Source organism: Vulpes lagopus, chromosome 14 (genome assembly GCF_018345385.1).
Source record: "Vulpes lagopus strain Blue_001 chromosome 14, ASM1834538v1, whole genome shotgun sequence".
NCBI classification, from domain to species: domain Eukaryota; kingdom Metazoa; phylum Chordata; class Mammalia; order Carnivora; family Canidae; genus Vulpes; species Vulpes lagopus.
In genome coordinates, this window is record NC_054837.1 from 28492753 (window position 1) to 28507365 (window position 14613).

At 41.3% G+C, this 14613-nt stretch overlaps 1 protein-coding gene across 2 annotated transcripts in view; it reads right to left on the minus strand.

Annotated features, from left to right (window-relative positions):
* ATP2A2 (ATPase sarcoplasmic/endoplasmic reticulum Ca2+ transporting 2) overlaps positions 1-14613 on the minus strand; it is a 61220-nt gene that overhangs the window by 10500 nt on the left and 36107 nt on the right. For both annotated transcript variants that reach the window (XR_005983779.1, XM_041728915.1), the window contains exons 7-13: positions 12676-12761; positions 10848-11312; positions 5809-5897; positions 5242-5344; positions 4069-4200; positions 339-461; positions 20-238 (exon numbers count right to left, since the gene is read on the minus strand). Coding sequence is in view for 1 of the 2 variants with exons in the window: in XM_041728915.1 (XP_041584849.1) it covers positions 20-238; positions 339-461; positions 4069-4200; positions 5242-5344; positions 5809-5897; positions 10848-11312; positions 12676-12761 (1217 nt within the window). In the remaining variant the exon portion in view is untranslated. The remainder of the gene's footprint in view (positions 1-19; positions 239-338; positions 462-4068; positions 4201-5241; positions 5345-5808; positions 5898-10847; positions 11313-12675; positions 12762-14613) is intronic.

The window sequence follows — 14613 nt, forward strand, 5'->3', positions numbered from 1 at the left end:
AAACTTTGCATCAGCTAACCTCATATTTAATAAAGTTGGCAGAGTCCTCAAGGTTCATTTCTTCTCTTCTCAGCGGGTTGTCGTGGGTGGCCAGGGCCAGGCACCGCAGTGTGTCGCTGCCGCTACCCCATTCCCGAATGACAGACATGACCTTCTGTTTGACGCCTGGGGTCATAGGGACTTTAGTACTTCCAACTCGAATGTGGGTGCACCTGTCAATGACACCTTCAGGAGCCCCCTGGAAATGTTACAGACTGAGGTCAACAATCTTATTTACTGGGCTCACCCAGGATGTTAATCCTGGTGAGAATATCACAACTGCAATGTGCCGTACTTGCCTTCACAAACATTTTGCTCATCGAAGTCCGGCTCGGTTTGTTTGGTGTACAATAAACTGACATTGATTTTCTATCACGTGAAAACTCCAAAGTAAATTCCTTTTTCATCAACTGCTTAATGACCTATAAGACAACAACGTGGAATGCTACTAGATGCCCGTTTCTGTGTATTTCTGGTTTGTTCAACAAATATTCACTAAGCAACTACTACCTGACAGGCACTGGGGATTTAGCAATAGACAATGAACAAAACAAGTGGAATTCTCCCCCTCCTGAAGCTTACACATGCCCCCTAGTTTGGGAAAGATGCACTAGAATGTAAACAAAGTGCTATGGGGGGAAAATTTTTTTTTAAAGATTTTTTGCTTATTTATTCATAGAGACAGAGAGAGAGAAAGAGAGAGGGAGAAGCAGGCTCCATGCAGGGAGCCGGACAGACTCAATCCCGGGTCTCCAGGATCACACCCGGGCTGCAGGCAGTGCTAAACCGCTGCACCACTGGGGCTGCCCGAAAAAAAAATTTAAAAAAAAAAAATTTTTTTTAATAAGGCAGGGAAGGTGGATGGAAAATTTGTATGTTCAGGTTGCAATTTTACAGAAATGGTCAGAAGAAACAGGAGTAAAAACAGAAGGGATGTTTGAGTAAAAACAGGAGGGCTATTTGAGCCAAGAGCACAGAGGTACAGGCTGGCATGACCTGGCGTGCTCAAGGAGCTTCCACGCTGAGCAGCTGGAAAAACTTACAAGAAAAAGAGGTGAGAAACTGGTTATAGAATGTTAAGAATCACTTCATGACATTTTATAACAAGTGAAAATGGAAGAAGACAAGGGAGGTTTCAAGGTCTGGCAGTTGCATTAAGAATTAGCTAGCAGGGGATAAGGAACACCACTTAGTACAAATAATCCAAGAAGTGATGGCCACTGGGGGCAGAAATAGGTGGTCCAGAGCACTGCTGAAGTTCCCACCATGGTGGGAATGTTCGATCAGAGCTGCTCATGTGGCTGTCCAGTGTGGCTACTAAGCACCTGGAAGAGCTGCTGTTTTCTTTATTCTGAAGAGCTTCAGGGAGCCAGCGGCCACCACTCTTCACTCTAGCACGGTGACCAAAGACCTCATGGGAGTTAACTGCACACAGGGAAGGTGGAGGATGGGCCCTGGGGTCTCCCTACCCCTGGTGGGAGATGGACAATTCAGCCAAGGGAGTCTGCAGAGGGCCCGGGAGGGAATGTTTCAGGGATGGAGAGAGCAACAGCTTGGGTAAATGAGGACTATAAAGTACCCTTCAGATTGAGACGTTGTCAGATCTGCATCGTGTATACAACCACGTTACCTACGGTGTATACTTCTTGTTTCTGATTTTTATACTTTTGACTTTTCTGGCCTTACTGCATGGACTGGAGCTGCCAGTACAATACTGAATAGAAACAGGGACAGTAGAACTTTTTCTGTTGCTATTAAGTATGACATTACTATAGGCTCTGTGTAAATGCACCATCAGCTTGAAGGTGAAATTTGCAGAATTCTCATCATGAACAGAAGTTTTATCAGATGGCTTTTCTGTATCCACTGAAATGATTTATGGTTTTCTGCCTTTATTTGAATTACCCTGATCTTCTCCTACGTCCCACTCAGACATTAAGCTAATGACAGCTGCAGAAATCCCCAAGAACCCCCACACCCAGTGTGGGCAGTGATGAGTGGACTGATGTCTGTGGCTTCTGTGCCAGGGTGGGTGGACGGACTATAGCCACCCTCTTGCCAGAGCGGCCTCAAGCAAAAAAACAAAACAAAACAAAACAAAACACCATTACTGAATTCTACATCACCTCAACTGCATATATTATGTGTTTAGTTTCCAGCATTTGTTGTACCAAATGCTCTAAGAAGACTGAAGGAACATGTAGAGATTCTAAGGTGTGGACCCAGGCAGGTACCAGATTTATGAGGGACGGGCACGGACACAAAGCCGTTTCTTCCAGTATTAGCATGGTCCAGAGCATGAGTTATTTCCAGATGGTTCACTAGGCCCATTTCACCTTTATTTATTTATTTTTTAAGATTTTTTTTTTTTTAATTTTTTTTTTTAAATTTTTTTATTTATTTATGATAGGCACACAGTGAGAGAGAGAGAAGCAGAGACATAGGCAGAGGGAGAAGCAGGCTCCATGCACCGGGAGCCCGACGTGGGATTCGATCCCAGGTCTCCAGGATCGCGCCCCGGGCCAAAGGCAGGCGCCAAACCGCTGCGCCACCCAGGGATCCCTATTTTTTAAGATTTTATTTATTTATTCATGAGAGACACAGAGAGAGAGAGAGAGAGAGAGAGGCAGAGGGAGAAGCAGGCTCCATGCAGGAAGCCCGACATGGGACTTGATCCCTGGTCTCCAGGCGGCAATAAACCACTGAGCCACTGGGCTGCCCCCATTTCACCTTTAACACACTTCTCCTTTCTGGGGGCTGGGGATTGGCATGGGATCAGGTCTGGGAACTTTCAGTGAAGGAGCCCCATGACCATCGTTTCTGACATACACACCACCCCCTCTGCTGCAGACAAAAAATGAGGCAAAGGCAGCCATGGAGCAAGAAAATGCTTATTAGTCTGCAGATGAGAGAACAGAGAGCCATACCCTTATTTGTGGTCATTCTGACAGTTAACGTACCATTTTCAAGCTCCATGATACTACTTGTTTCCCTTCATCAAGTAGTTATAGATCTAGAATCAAACAATTCTAACCCTCAGTCTCTGTGAAGCTAAAGCTGCCTCTGAGGGACTTAGTCACACCAACTAATAACAGAGCAGTCAGGCAGTGTGGCTTTGCCAGGCCCACCACCCAACCCCAGGCTGACGTCAGGGGGTGAGCTCTCCCAGAGACAAGGGGACTGACTGGACTTCTCCTGTGTTTATGGAAGCCACCTTTGTTGGAGCAAGATGCCATAGGACGCGCCCCAGGCCCTAGTGACTATAATCGCTAGTTGTGAGCTGTGAGTTGACACACTTAGCGGAAATCTATATCCTTAATTCTGGTGTGAGTTTTGCATCCTCAGGATGGTTATTATAAAGGAGACAAATGATGCAAAAAAGGGTACTAGAGCATAAGTCTAATTCTGCCTCACCCTGGGAGACTGCACTAAGTCACAGAAGGCCTCACTTTTCCTGCCTGTAAGTGCCGGACTGGACTGGCTGGTCTTGAAGCCCCTTTCACAGCCTGAGACTTGGTGTATTCACCCAAATGCTTAACTAGATCCAGTGGAATGGGTTCGAGAAAACAGGAAAAGTGAAACAAGAGAATACATTAAGATGGCTGCTTAGAGAAATTTTACTAGAAAAGCAGGGTGCTAAAGGGGGAAATAAAGTCAAAAGAAAGTTTTACAATAAAAACCATACTACTATTCATCCTGTGCTGATAAAGATCTGGGAGTGAGAGTATAGGAGAGAGGGTGGGGCTCTCACTGTGCGAGGAGCAGCCTGGCTCTGCTGGGAGCAAGGACCGTGCGCTCCCACACTGGGAGCTCTGAGAAGGCAGACCTTGGGGGCACGGATAATTGTGTTGGAAAATATCTAGTGATCCCTCCTATTTTTTTAGATAGCCAAATAATTTGACCTGAGAGTGAATGTGAGGAAGGAGATGCCACAAGTTTAAGGAGATCAGGTACATGTATCTTAGCTGTCTACGAGAGGGGGTAGCAAGAAGGGGCAGCATGGACAATATACCAAGCTTAAATACTGACCGAGTTGCAGGCATTTGCTCGCTCTATTTTAGAAAGACCCTTCAATTCGGTATCAAATACATTCATCTTCTCTACTAGGCATGTGAGAGCAGTCTCTGTAGCTTCTCCAACTTTTTCATACACACCCTTCGCCTGTATTGGTTAAAAGCATAGAAAGTGTAAAAGTAGTAAATAAGGTTTTCATTAATAAAGACTTCCCATCAGAGGACAACTTTCTCCTTCATTACATCATTCTTCTAAGGGCCATTTTTATCTGACTCTGGAACACAGGACACATACTTAAAAATATACTCCAAGCACATTATCTTATTCTAATATAACTAAGTCATTCTGTTACAGATTTTATTCATTTATTCATGAGAGACGAGAGAAAGGCAGAGACATAGGCAGAGGGAGAAGCAGACACTCTGTGGGGAGCCTGACGTGGGACTTGATCCCAGGACCCCAGGATCACAACCTGAGCCAAAGGCAGATGCTCAACCACTGAGCCACCCAGGTGCCCCTATAACTAGGCTTTTTATTTCCTTTAACTATGAGAAGCCACTAGTCACAATATTAATTCAAACAGAGCTTACAAAGAGCATGCGGCAAAACAACAACAACAACAAAAAAAAAACAGAGCATGTGGCAGTGTGTGTTACCACTTTACAGAGTTCACGCCAGGGTTCTGCTGGGGACTGCCTTATCTTTTAGATAGAACCCAGCATATTATTATATAAGTAAAAAAGAAGGGAAAGAGGATTTCTGTTGGCTAAATTTTATTGTCATCATCAAAACAACCTTCTAACCCTCAGTTTATCAAGGACTTAACGGTCCTCATCTTAAACAAACAAACAAAAACCCCTGCAAAAACAATAGACAAATACCCTATACTTTCGGGAAAACATGCCCTTTCCTAGGTTTTCTTCCTGTATAGTAGCCATACCAAAGCAGAATGTACTACATACACTCTGGTTCTTAGGAAAATGACTACAGTGAGCAGTCAGAGGACATAGGAAAGGCTCTCAGCTTTCTTTGGCTAGGTCACACTGACTTGGATAAAATGGAAAGAGGAAATAAAACCAGGAACCCTTACTTTCCAAAGGGAGGAAGGAAGGCTGGATTTTCATTCCACCCACCCCACCCTTGAACTAGAACCGCCAGGTCTACTTTCCCATTTATACGGAGACTTACCTCATTGTAATCCAATGCAGAATCATTACAGAGAGCACAGATGGTTGCCAATTCCACAAGACCATCATATTGATGACATTTCACTGGTTTATCATCTTTATGCCTATCAAAAGAAAACACTTTTAGAACACAGTGTAGTCATCTCTATTGATTTTTACTTCATTATACTATATAGTTTTGTGGACAACAGCCTGGCAAATATTCCAAAGAACTTTGAGTGATGGCTCTTAGAAATCTGATGCTACTAGAGACAATAAAAGAATGTGTCTTTGATATCAAGAAGCAATCAGTAAAGTCCAGAAGTTCTTAATTAAATTCTTCCACCATAAGTATCAATACAAAACAAACAGAAACACCCCTTGAAAAACTGGGCTCCACAGATGAGCTAAATAAAAATGAAAAAAGTAGGACTTATACCGTTTTCTTTTTCAAAGTGTGCATAAAAAAAAGTACTACTCTAGTAACTAACATGAGCCACATTCAGAAAAATCTGTAGATACACTGCCAATCTATAAAGTACCAAAGTGCCACAATGGATCCTTTAAATGATTAGGCAGGTGTACTCACACTTCTCCAATAGGTGCATATGTTGATCCAGTAATGGTAAACTCATTAAGGGAGCAGCTATCACCTTCAACTCTGTCCAGAATGAACATCTACAGAACAAAGGCACGAGTGTTCAAAGGGTATAAAAATATGGAAGAAAAAAAAAATCATCTTTGCTCTGACAAAAAGCATTCCTCTTTGAGGAAAATAATCTTAAACCTCATGAACTGAATGAAGCTCAGCATCAGAAGTGCTGTCCCTTATTCCAACCAGACTCAAATAGTTAAGATCGCCTCCCACATCCATCCAAGAGTCTGAGAAACAGCATCACTAATGTGCTGAATAAGCAGCAAGAAAGGGCACCAAAGACACGAAACACAACCCCCATGACACGTGAGTTATGAGGACTCTGGGGCAGTCAATTCCATAGACACAGTAGCACTCTTCAGAGTGCTCAGAATTCCAAATTTCAAAAGGCTGGCTGAGAAAGTAGTATTAGGTAGTCCTGCCTGAGAGCTAATAGTAAAAGCCTGGGAAGAATAAACTCACATTTCAGAGCTGCATAAACACTCCCTGAGTAAAATAAGACAAATTACTTCTCTCCTCCTTCCCACTTATTTTTATTGTGGCAATAGCTCATTTTCTATGAAGGTCCATAACCCCATGTATACAGTCAGGAGGCTGCAGAGCTGAATGAACTCATGTTACCAAGACAAAACACACAGAAGCACACTTAGAAAAGGACTGTTAATTTTATAGAATAAAGTGACATGAGCTAGTTTCTTAAAGACGAGGTTTTTTTTTTTCCCCTTGGTTTGCTTTTCAATCATAATTCAGAAGCCCACTTTAGAAGACTCAGATTTAAATTTGTGTTTTTATGCAAACTGAAACTATAAAACCTCATAAAACACAAAATGCCTTTTAACTATATCTTATCACATCAAAATCCCTCTGAAATATGAACAATTAAGGATATGATCAAACCATTCTACAATAAATTAAAAAATATCAAACTCAAGTTAAAAAGAGCCATGTAATGCTTTAAAAATGTAAAATATATTTTTCAGAGCATCTCAACTCCTATTCAGTAACAAAATCAGTTATCTTATTTCAAAATAACTTTTTTTTGTGCCTCACAAATTCGCTACATATATATATCTTTTATTTTTTATTTTTATTTTAAAAAATATTTATTTATTCATTCATGAGAGACACATACAGAGAGAGAGGCAGAGACACAGGCAGAGGGAGAAGCAGGCTCCATGCAGGGAGCCTGACGTGGGACTCGATCCCGGGACTCCAGGATCACACACCCAGGGCTGAAGGTGGCGCTAAACCGCTGAGCCACTCAGGCTGCCCTCACTAACTTTTAAATTCCAAAACTTCATATATTTTTTTTAGGAGGCAGGGGGTGAGGGACAGAAGTAGAGCCCAGTTGGAAGCTAGGATCTCACAATCCTGAGATCATGACCACAGCCGAAATCAAGAGTTGGATAGTTAACCAACTGAGCCACCCAGGTGTCCCCAAAAAGTTTCATTTTTTTTTTTTAAATAAGTAATCTCTATGGGGCACCTGGGTGGCTCAGTCAGTTAAGTGTCTGCCTCTGGCTCATGTCATGATCCTAGGGTCCTGGGGTCGAGCCCCACGTTGAGTTCCCTGCTCTGGGAAAGCCTGCTTCTCCCTCTCCTCCCTACGTCTGTTTGCTCTCTTTCTCTTAATTAAATAAAATCTTGAAGAAAAAAAAAGGAACCTCTACACCCAACATGGGGCTTGAACTCACAGTCTGAGATCAAGAGTTGCATGCTCTGACTGAGCTAGCCAGTTGCCCAAAAAGCTTCATTTCAAAAGTATACTTAGATACAAATCAACCCTGGAACAGAACTAAGGCCATGAACAAGACATACAAAATGTCTTTTTAAAAAAGTATATAATGGGGTTTAAAACTGTGATGACACCTGATAAAAAAGGTTCTAGTTCAAACATACACAACCGGTGTCAAATGAGGAAAAGATTCATGTCCAAGGTCACATGCAGCAAGATCAGTGACGCCTACATTTTTTCTAACAGATACAACACCTAAAAAAGGAAGCTTGTCAAATGGCTCCTTCCAAAGATGTTTGACATTTTACAGAAGAGGAACAAAGGACCAGAGAGGTTAAAGCATGTGCTCAAGGTTATATAATTATTAAGTGGAAGAGAGAGGACTGGGCTTAACTATTAATCTCTCCCATAAGAAAATCCAATTTTAGCCTTTTATTAGAAGTTGCATGACCCTCAGATATGTCACTTAACTTCTTAGGGCCTTAGTTTTTTCCATGCAGGGAGCCCGACGCGGAACTCGATCCTGGGTCTCTAGGATCAGGCCCTGGGCTAAAGGCGGTGCTAAACCGCTGAGCCACCTGGGCAGCCCCTGTCATGCCATTTAATGATATGGTTTATAAAAAGTGAAACTCTATAAAAAAAAAAGTGAATCTATATTACCCCCCCCCCCGTTTTAAAAAAGATTTTACTTATTTATTCATGAGAGACACGGGGCGGGGGGCGGGGGCAGAGACACAGGGAGAGGGAGAAGCAGGCACCATGCAGGGAGCCTGATGTGGGACTTGATCCTGGGACTCCAGGATCACGCCCTGGGCTGAAGGCAGGGGCTAAACCGCTGAGCCACCCAGGGATCCCCCAAAAGTGAAACTCTAGGTTTATATCAAAGTCCAACATATTCTAAGACATTCAGAATTCTAATCCACATTAAGTAAATCTGAATGCACATAGGCATTTTAGATTGTGAGCAAGTAAACCATTTAGGAACTGCATGATGAAAGTATTCCTAGGTCAAGGGCAGTTATGCAACCTACTGCAAGAAACCTCCTGGAGAATACTGATTAGCATCAGCTTTCTGTCAGAGGGAGAACAGAACAAAGAGGCAGGCTAGGCGGTTTCATAGAAGAAAACATCTTAAATCAAGCCAGTTAAGGAAAAATATAAAAACAAAAATTTTTTACTGCAGACTCTGTTTTATTCTTAGTTTGAAATCTGATTTGCTGCCACAGTTCGAAATTAGTTGCCAACTAGCTATTAGCCAAATTTATGCAACCTTTTTTGGTTCCAAGGAATGAAAAAACTTAGGTAGCCAAGTCAAACCCTACACTTCTGGTGACACCCAGTACAGACTAGCAGCTTACCACTTAAGAGACAAAACACCTGTCCGTTCATTCTAGGTCGGGAGCTGGACTACTACAGTGTTTTTTGGGGGGTGGGGGTAGGGACTGGGGATTATGTATCTAAAAATCATAGTGAGTTTCAATTTAGCAAGATAAAGATTCAGAGGGTTTAACTATTAAAAGAAAATCAAATTCTAATGTGAAAAAATATTCGAAACCTAGAGCTAAGGCTAAGAGGATGTCCACATGTCCCTTCAATGTCATTCAGAAGCATTCCTTTAACAGGCTCACTCAAAGATGTAGTATTCTAGAAAAATATAGCCTGTTCCACTGTGTTAAAGATTTTATTTATTTAATTTATATTTATATTTATTTTATTTTATTAAAGATTTTATTTATTCATTCATGAGAATACACAGAGAGGAGAGAGAGAGAGAGGCAGAGACACAGGCAGAGGGAGAACCAGGCTCCATGCAGGAAGCCCGATGTGGGACTTGATCCCAGGACCCCAGGATCACACCCTGGGCTGAAGGCAGGCGCCAAACTGCTGAGCCACCCAGGGATCCTCAAGATTTAATTAATTTATTCATGAGAGACCCACAGAACAGAGACATAGGCAGAAGGGGAAGCAGGCTATCTGCGGGGAGCCCAATGCAGGATCCAGAACCCTGGATCACACCCTGAGCCAATGGCAGACACTCAACCACTGAGCCACCCAGGTATCCCCCACTGAGCTATTTACTATTAAAAGCTCATGGTACATGAAGTTGTGGATGTGTCCTGTAGGAAAGATAACCTGAGTTTTACTGCCTTATTGGATATTAACCTCTTTGCAATCTAATATACAGCAATTCTACAACACTGATATTGAATACTTCCCTCAACTGCTCTTCCCTCAAACTGGTTAGTTTTACTGATTCCCTCATTATTTGACAACCCAAACAGAATCTTTGATCAATGTTCACTCAATATTTTTATGAGTTGTGTACCTTCTGGAAAATTATACTTTGACTTGTACAAAGTGGTTGAAAAGACCGTAATCCAGACATATCAGTGTTTCTGTAGTTACTACTTTTCTATGGGCAAGTTTATTTTTTTATAAATTTATTTTTATTGGTGTTCAATTTGCCAACATATAGAATAACACCCAGTACTAAGGGAAAGTTTAAATAGTTTCTTATTTTATCCCCCAAATGATGGTCAAAACAACCTAAGGAAGGAAGGATGAACCCATACCACAAGGCAAGTTGTTATTATTATTTTTTTAAAGATTAAAAAACATAAGTGAAAAAAATTTTATTCATTTATTCATGAGAGAGATAGAGAGAGAGAGAGAGAGAGAGAGAGAGGCAGAGATCCCAGGACTCCAGGATCACGCCCTGGGCCGAAGGCAGGTGCCAAACCTCTGAGCCACCCAGGGACCCCCACCACAAGGCAAGTTAAAGACAATTATTTACCTTTCAAGAAAGCATGTCTCATTCAATGTGTTATGGAAATACCAGTTACAAGTTTAGCTAGGCAGGTAGATAGAGAACTAGCTGTTCTATAGAATTCTCTTCCTTTAAGGCTGATCCAGTAACATACATACACTCAGGGACAGAGGAGCAGGAATACAAAAGGAGCATAGTCACCTAACACGTTTGCAGACTGCCTAGTCACCTTCCCCAATATAAGCATAACAACCACGCAGATACCCCTTATTTCACAAATTAACTTTAGAAATTAGCTAATTCCTCTGGGGCACTAGATTACCTTGGGCTCAGGCTAGACACACAACCTATTCTTTTAAAGCACTTAAAAAGGTATCAAATTACAAATCTAAGGTTTTGATGGCATAAGGGCATATTCTTAGGATGAACCAATAACCATCACCAGCAAAGTCTTAAGTCATTCGCACTTACCCTGCACACAGACATCTGGTTCGTTGTCAGTGTACCAGTCTTGTCTGAGCAGATAACAGAAGTACAACCTAGGGTTTCCACAGAAGGGAGGCTTCGAACAATGGCATTTTTCTTAGCCATTCTGCGAGTTCCAAGAGCCAGGCAGGTGGTGATGACAGCAGGCAGACCTTCAGGAATGGCTGCCACAGCCAGGGCCACTGCAATTTTGAAGTAGTAAATAGCACCTCTGATCCAGGAGCCTCCATGAACTGGGTCATTGAAGTGCCCAATGTTTATGATCCAGACTGCGATGCAAATCAGGGAGATGACTTTGGAAAGCTGTTCCCCAAACTCATCTAGTTTCTGCTGGAGGGGGGTTCTCTCCTGCTCTGTTGCTACCATTTCATCCCGGATCTTGCCAATTTCTGTGTTCACTCCAGTTGCCACTACCACTCCCATGGCTTTGCCAGCAGCAATGTTTGTACCCTACGACAGAAGTAGAGAAAACTGGTTATATGATTAACACCACACCCAACTTAAATAAACACTGACTAGCAAACTCAGATTTGTGTGGGTTTTGACCAGAGCACCCAGACTCTTTTGTATTCTATTGGGCTTCCTACAGGCTGCTATTCAGAGAATCAGCCATCCGACTTTGATAATGCAGGTGGCATGGTTTAGTTCTCTTTGACTCTCATTTCATGTGGTCCCCACTCACCCAGAGCAGCTCTACCCTGATCCCCCTGGAATCTCTATTCACAATTCTGAAAGTGGCTTGCAGACTAACTTTGGGCTTGAACAGTACTCTAACCCTTCTGTGTTCCTGATTTTTTGAACTCCATACAGACCCTCAACCCTAAGCATTCTCTACTGCTGGCTCCAACAGTTCAACCCATCTACTCTGATCACCCACAATAAGCAGGGGAACCAGTACTATGAGCTACCTTGAGGATGTTAACTCAAGCATCAGTATTCAAAGAAAAAAAAAAAATCAAGGAAATCAAGTAAATGCACTACTCTTTCCATCCCACTTTAATTCCTAGTGTTGGCATGATATAATCTCATTATTTCCAAAGTAATTCTATAGCACTTTGCTTATTACTATGAGAGGTTAGGCTCCCACACTAACCCACAAAAACCTACCACTTGAGATATCATTTTAAATACCAAACAAGCAGGGTGCCTGAGTGGTTCAGATGGTTAAGCGTTTGCCTTCGGCCTTGGATGTGATCCCGGGATCCTGGTATTGAGCTCATCCTGTCAAGAGCCTGCTTCTCCCTCTCTCTCTCTGCCCCTCCCCCCTTGCTCCTGTGCTCTCTCAAATAAATAAAATCTTAAAAAACAAAAACCAAACAAGCAAAATCTATATAAATTTCTCAACTTTTTTATTTCAAAAAGTTTTAAGAGAGAAACTGAAGTAGTACAATGAACATCCATTTTACTTTTCATCCTGACTCACCGATTATTAATGGTATACCACATTTGGTCTCTCTCTAAACACACACCTTTTTATTATGAACTACATACAGGTATCATCCACATCATTTAGACATCTTTTATAGGCTAATAAGCCTTTCCCACACAAATCTAGTTTTCTAGGTTTATAGATAAAAAATTTAAAGCTGTTTGACCTAATCTTTTTTTTTTGACCTAATCTTTTATTCCTCCTCAAAAACCTGCTAATTAAAACAACTGACATCGGGGCACTTGATTCAAAGGTTGGGGTTGTAGAGTTCAAGCCCCACACTGAGTGTAGAGATTACCTAAAAATAAACAAACTTAAAACCCTGCAGATTTTAAACTCTTGAGAATGTCTCCCAATAAAAATGCATTTGATGTAAGTACTTACAGAAAAGAGCATATTCTTTTTATCTTGATTGACAGCCCGTGGATCTGGGACCGGGTCAGTGTGCTTGATGACAGACACAGACTCACCTAAGCAGGTTGTAAGAAGGGATGGTTAGGTCTGTGCAATTCAGCAATTCACACCTAGAGCCTGGGCATTTATCCAACTCATGCTACTACCACTCTCAGGAAAGGAGATAAGAGATCCAATTAGCTCAAAGGAGAAAACTAGTAAAATTTAGAAATAGAAACTAATTTCAGAGCAAAGAATGTCAGGATTAAAATCAATACAATTTCAAAATAAACTTAATTTTTTTTAAACTTAATTTTGAAATAAAATTCCAGTCAACTGCCTTTATTTCCCAGAGTAACTATTCAAATCTGGTTTATTTTCAGGTATCAACTTTATACTCTAATATTGTGAATATACATTTATACTTACTTGTTGTAAACTTACATATACACACTAACACTTCAAAAAAAGGTCCAAGTATATTTATTCCTTTTTTTTAAAGGTTTTATTTATTTATTCATTTATTTATTTACTTACTTACTTATTCATGAGAAACAGAGAGAGGCAGAGACACAGGCAGAGGGAGAAGCAGGCTCCACGCAGGGAGCCCGATGTGGGACTCAAGGATCACGCCCTGAGCCAAAGGCAGGCGCTCAACCGCTAAGCCACCCAGGTGTCCCGGTGCAGATATTTCTAAAGCAGTATTTTCATTTCTCATGTCTGGCATTAATGAACAAAAACAGGCTTCCCAACAGATGCTACTCATTATATGTATAATGTATCTAGTACATTCATTGTGTTAAGAATAAATCTACTTGAGGGACACATGGGTGGCTCAGTGGTTGAGCGCCTGCCTTCAGCCCAGGGTGTGATCCTGGAATCCCGGGATCGAGTCCCATGCTGGGCTCCCTACATGGAGTCTGCTTCTCTCTTTGCCTATGTCTCTGCCTCTCTCTCTCATGAATAAATAAAATCTTTAAAAAAAAAAAAGAAAGAAAATAAAGAAATATCTGTATTGGTGATGAGTGATCAGACATTGTTTCAGGAAAACAAAATTGAGAAACAACCAGCAGTTGTACTAAAAACACCACATGGAATATAAAGGACTACTTCTCTTGGAACTTTTACAATGTCCTGTTGAGCTTGGTTTCAACTTTACTTAACATCACTTATGAAATATACAATTGGGGTTGGTCTGAGTAATGTGAAATATGGCTCCAGCTGTTCATTTAAATTTTAGGTAGCCACCTCCACTCTCCATGTCTGAAACAAACCTGGTTCCTCAATCTAGCCTGAAACCACGATATGTTAACATAAACCACTGTAGAAATTTCACGAAAAGTTTAAAAGCTAATTATTTCTGTGGGCACACAGAATCTTATGAAAGATTCTGAAAATCTTATATGCACCACACCTAATCAGTTTCCCAACATTTTATGGCTCAATCAGCTTTTAGCTTGTTGCTGCTAGGGAGTTTCAGTAACTAAGCTATTCATAGAGAAAACAATAAAAGAGCCCAGTTTACTCAGAGCACTACCTCCTAGGACTTCAGCTGCTTTTCAAAACTGAAAATCAGATAAATCTTGATTACCTTTGGATTTTCTATTTACTCTATTTAGTTCAGATTAGTATTGTGTTTAAGTTAATCTTCTGACCACCTTACTTCCAGTGACTAAGAACCCTCCACCCTAACACTGCCTTTATCAAACAAAACTGGAAAAATCTTCCAATCTCAAATCTAAGTGTGCAAACTTTGGGCAGTAAAACAGTCACCATTTTGGGGGGTGCTAACTTTTGTTAATTGTACATCTGATCATTGCAAAATATGTTAGATGCAAGATTAGCATCCCTCCAATGAAAAAAATTACAGCTCTGGAAACTTTCTCCTGCCCGGGGATGGAACTAAATAATTAATTCGTTTTCCACAGA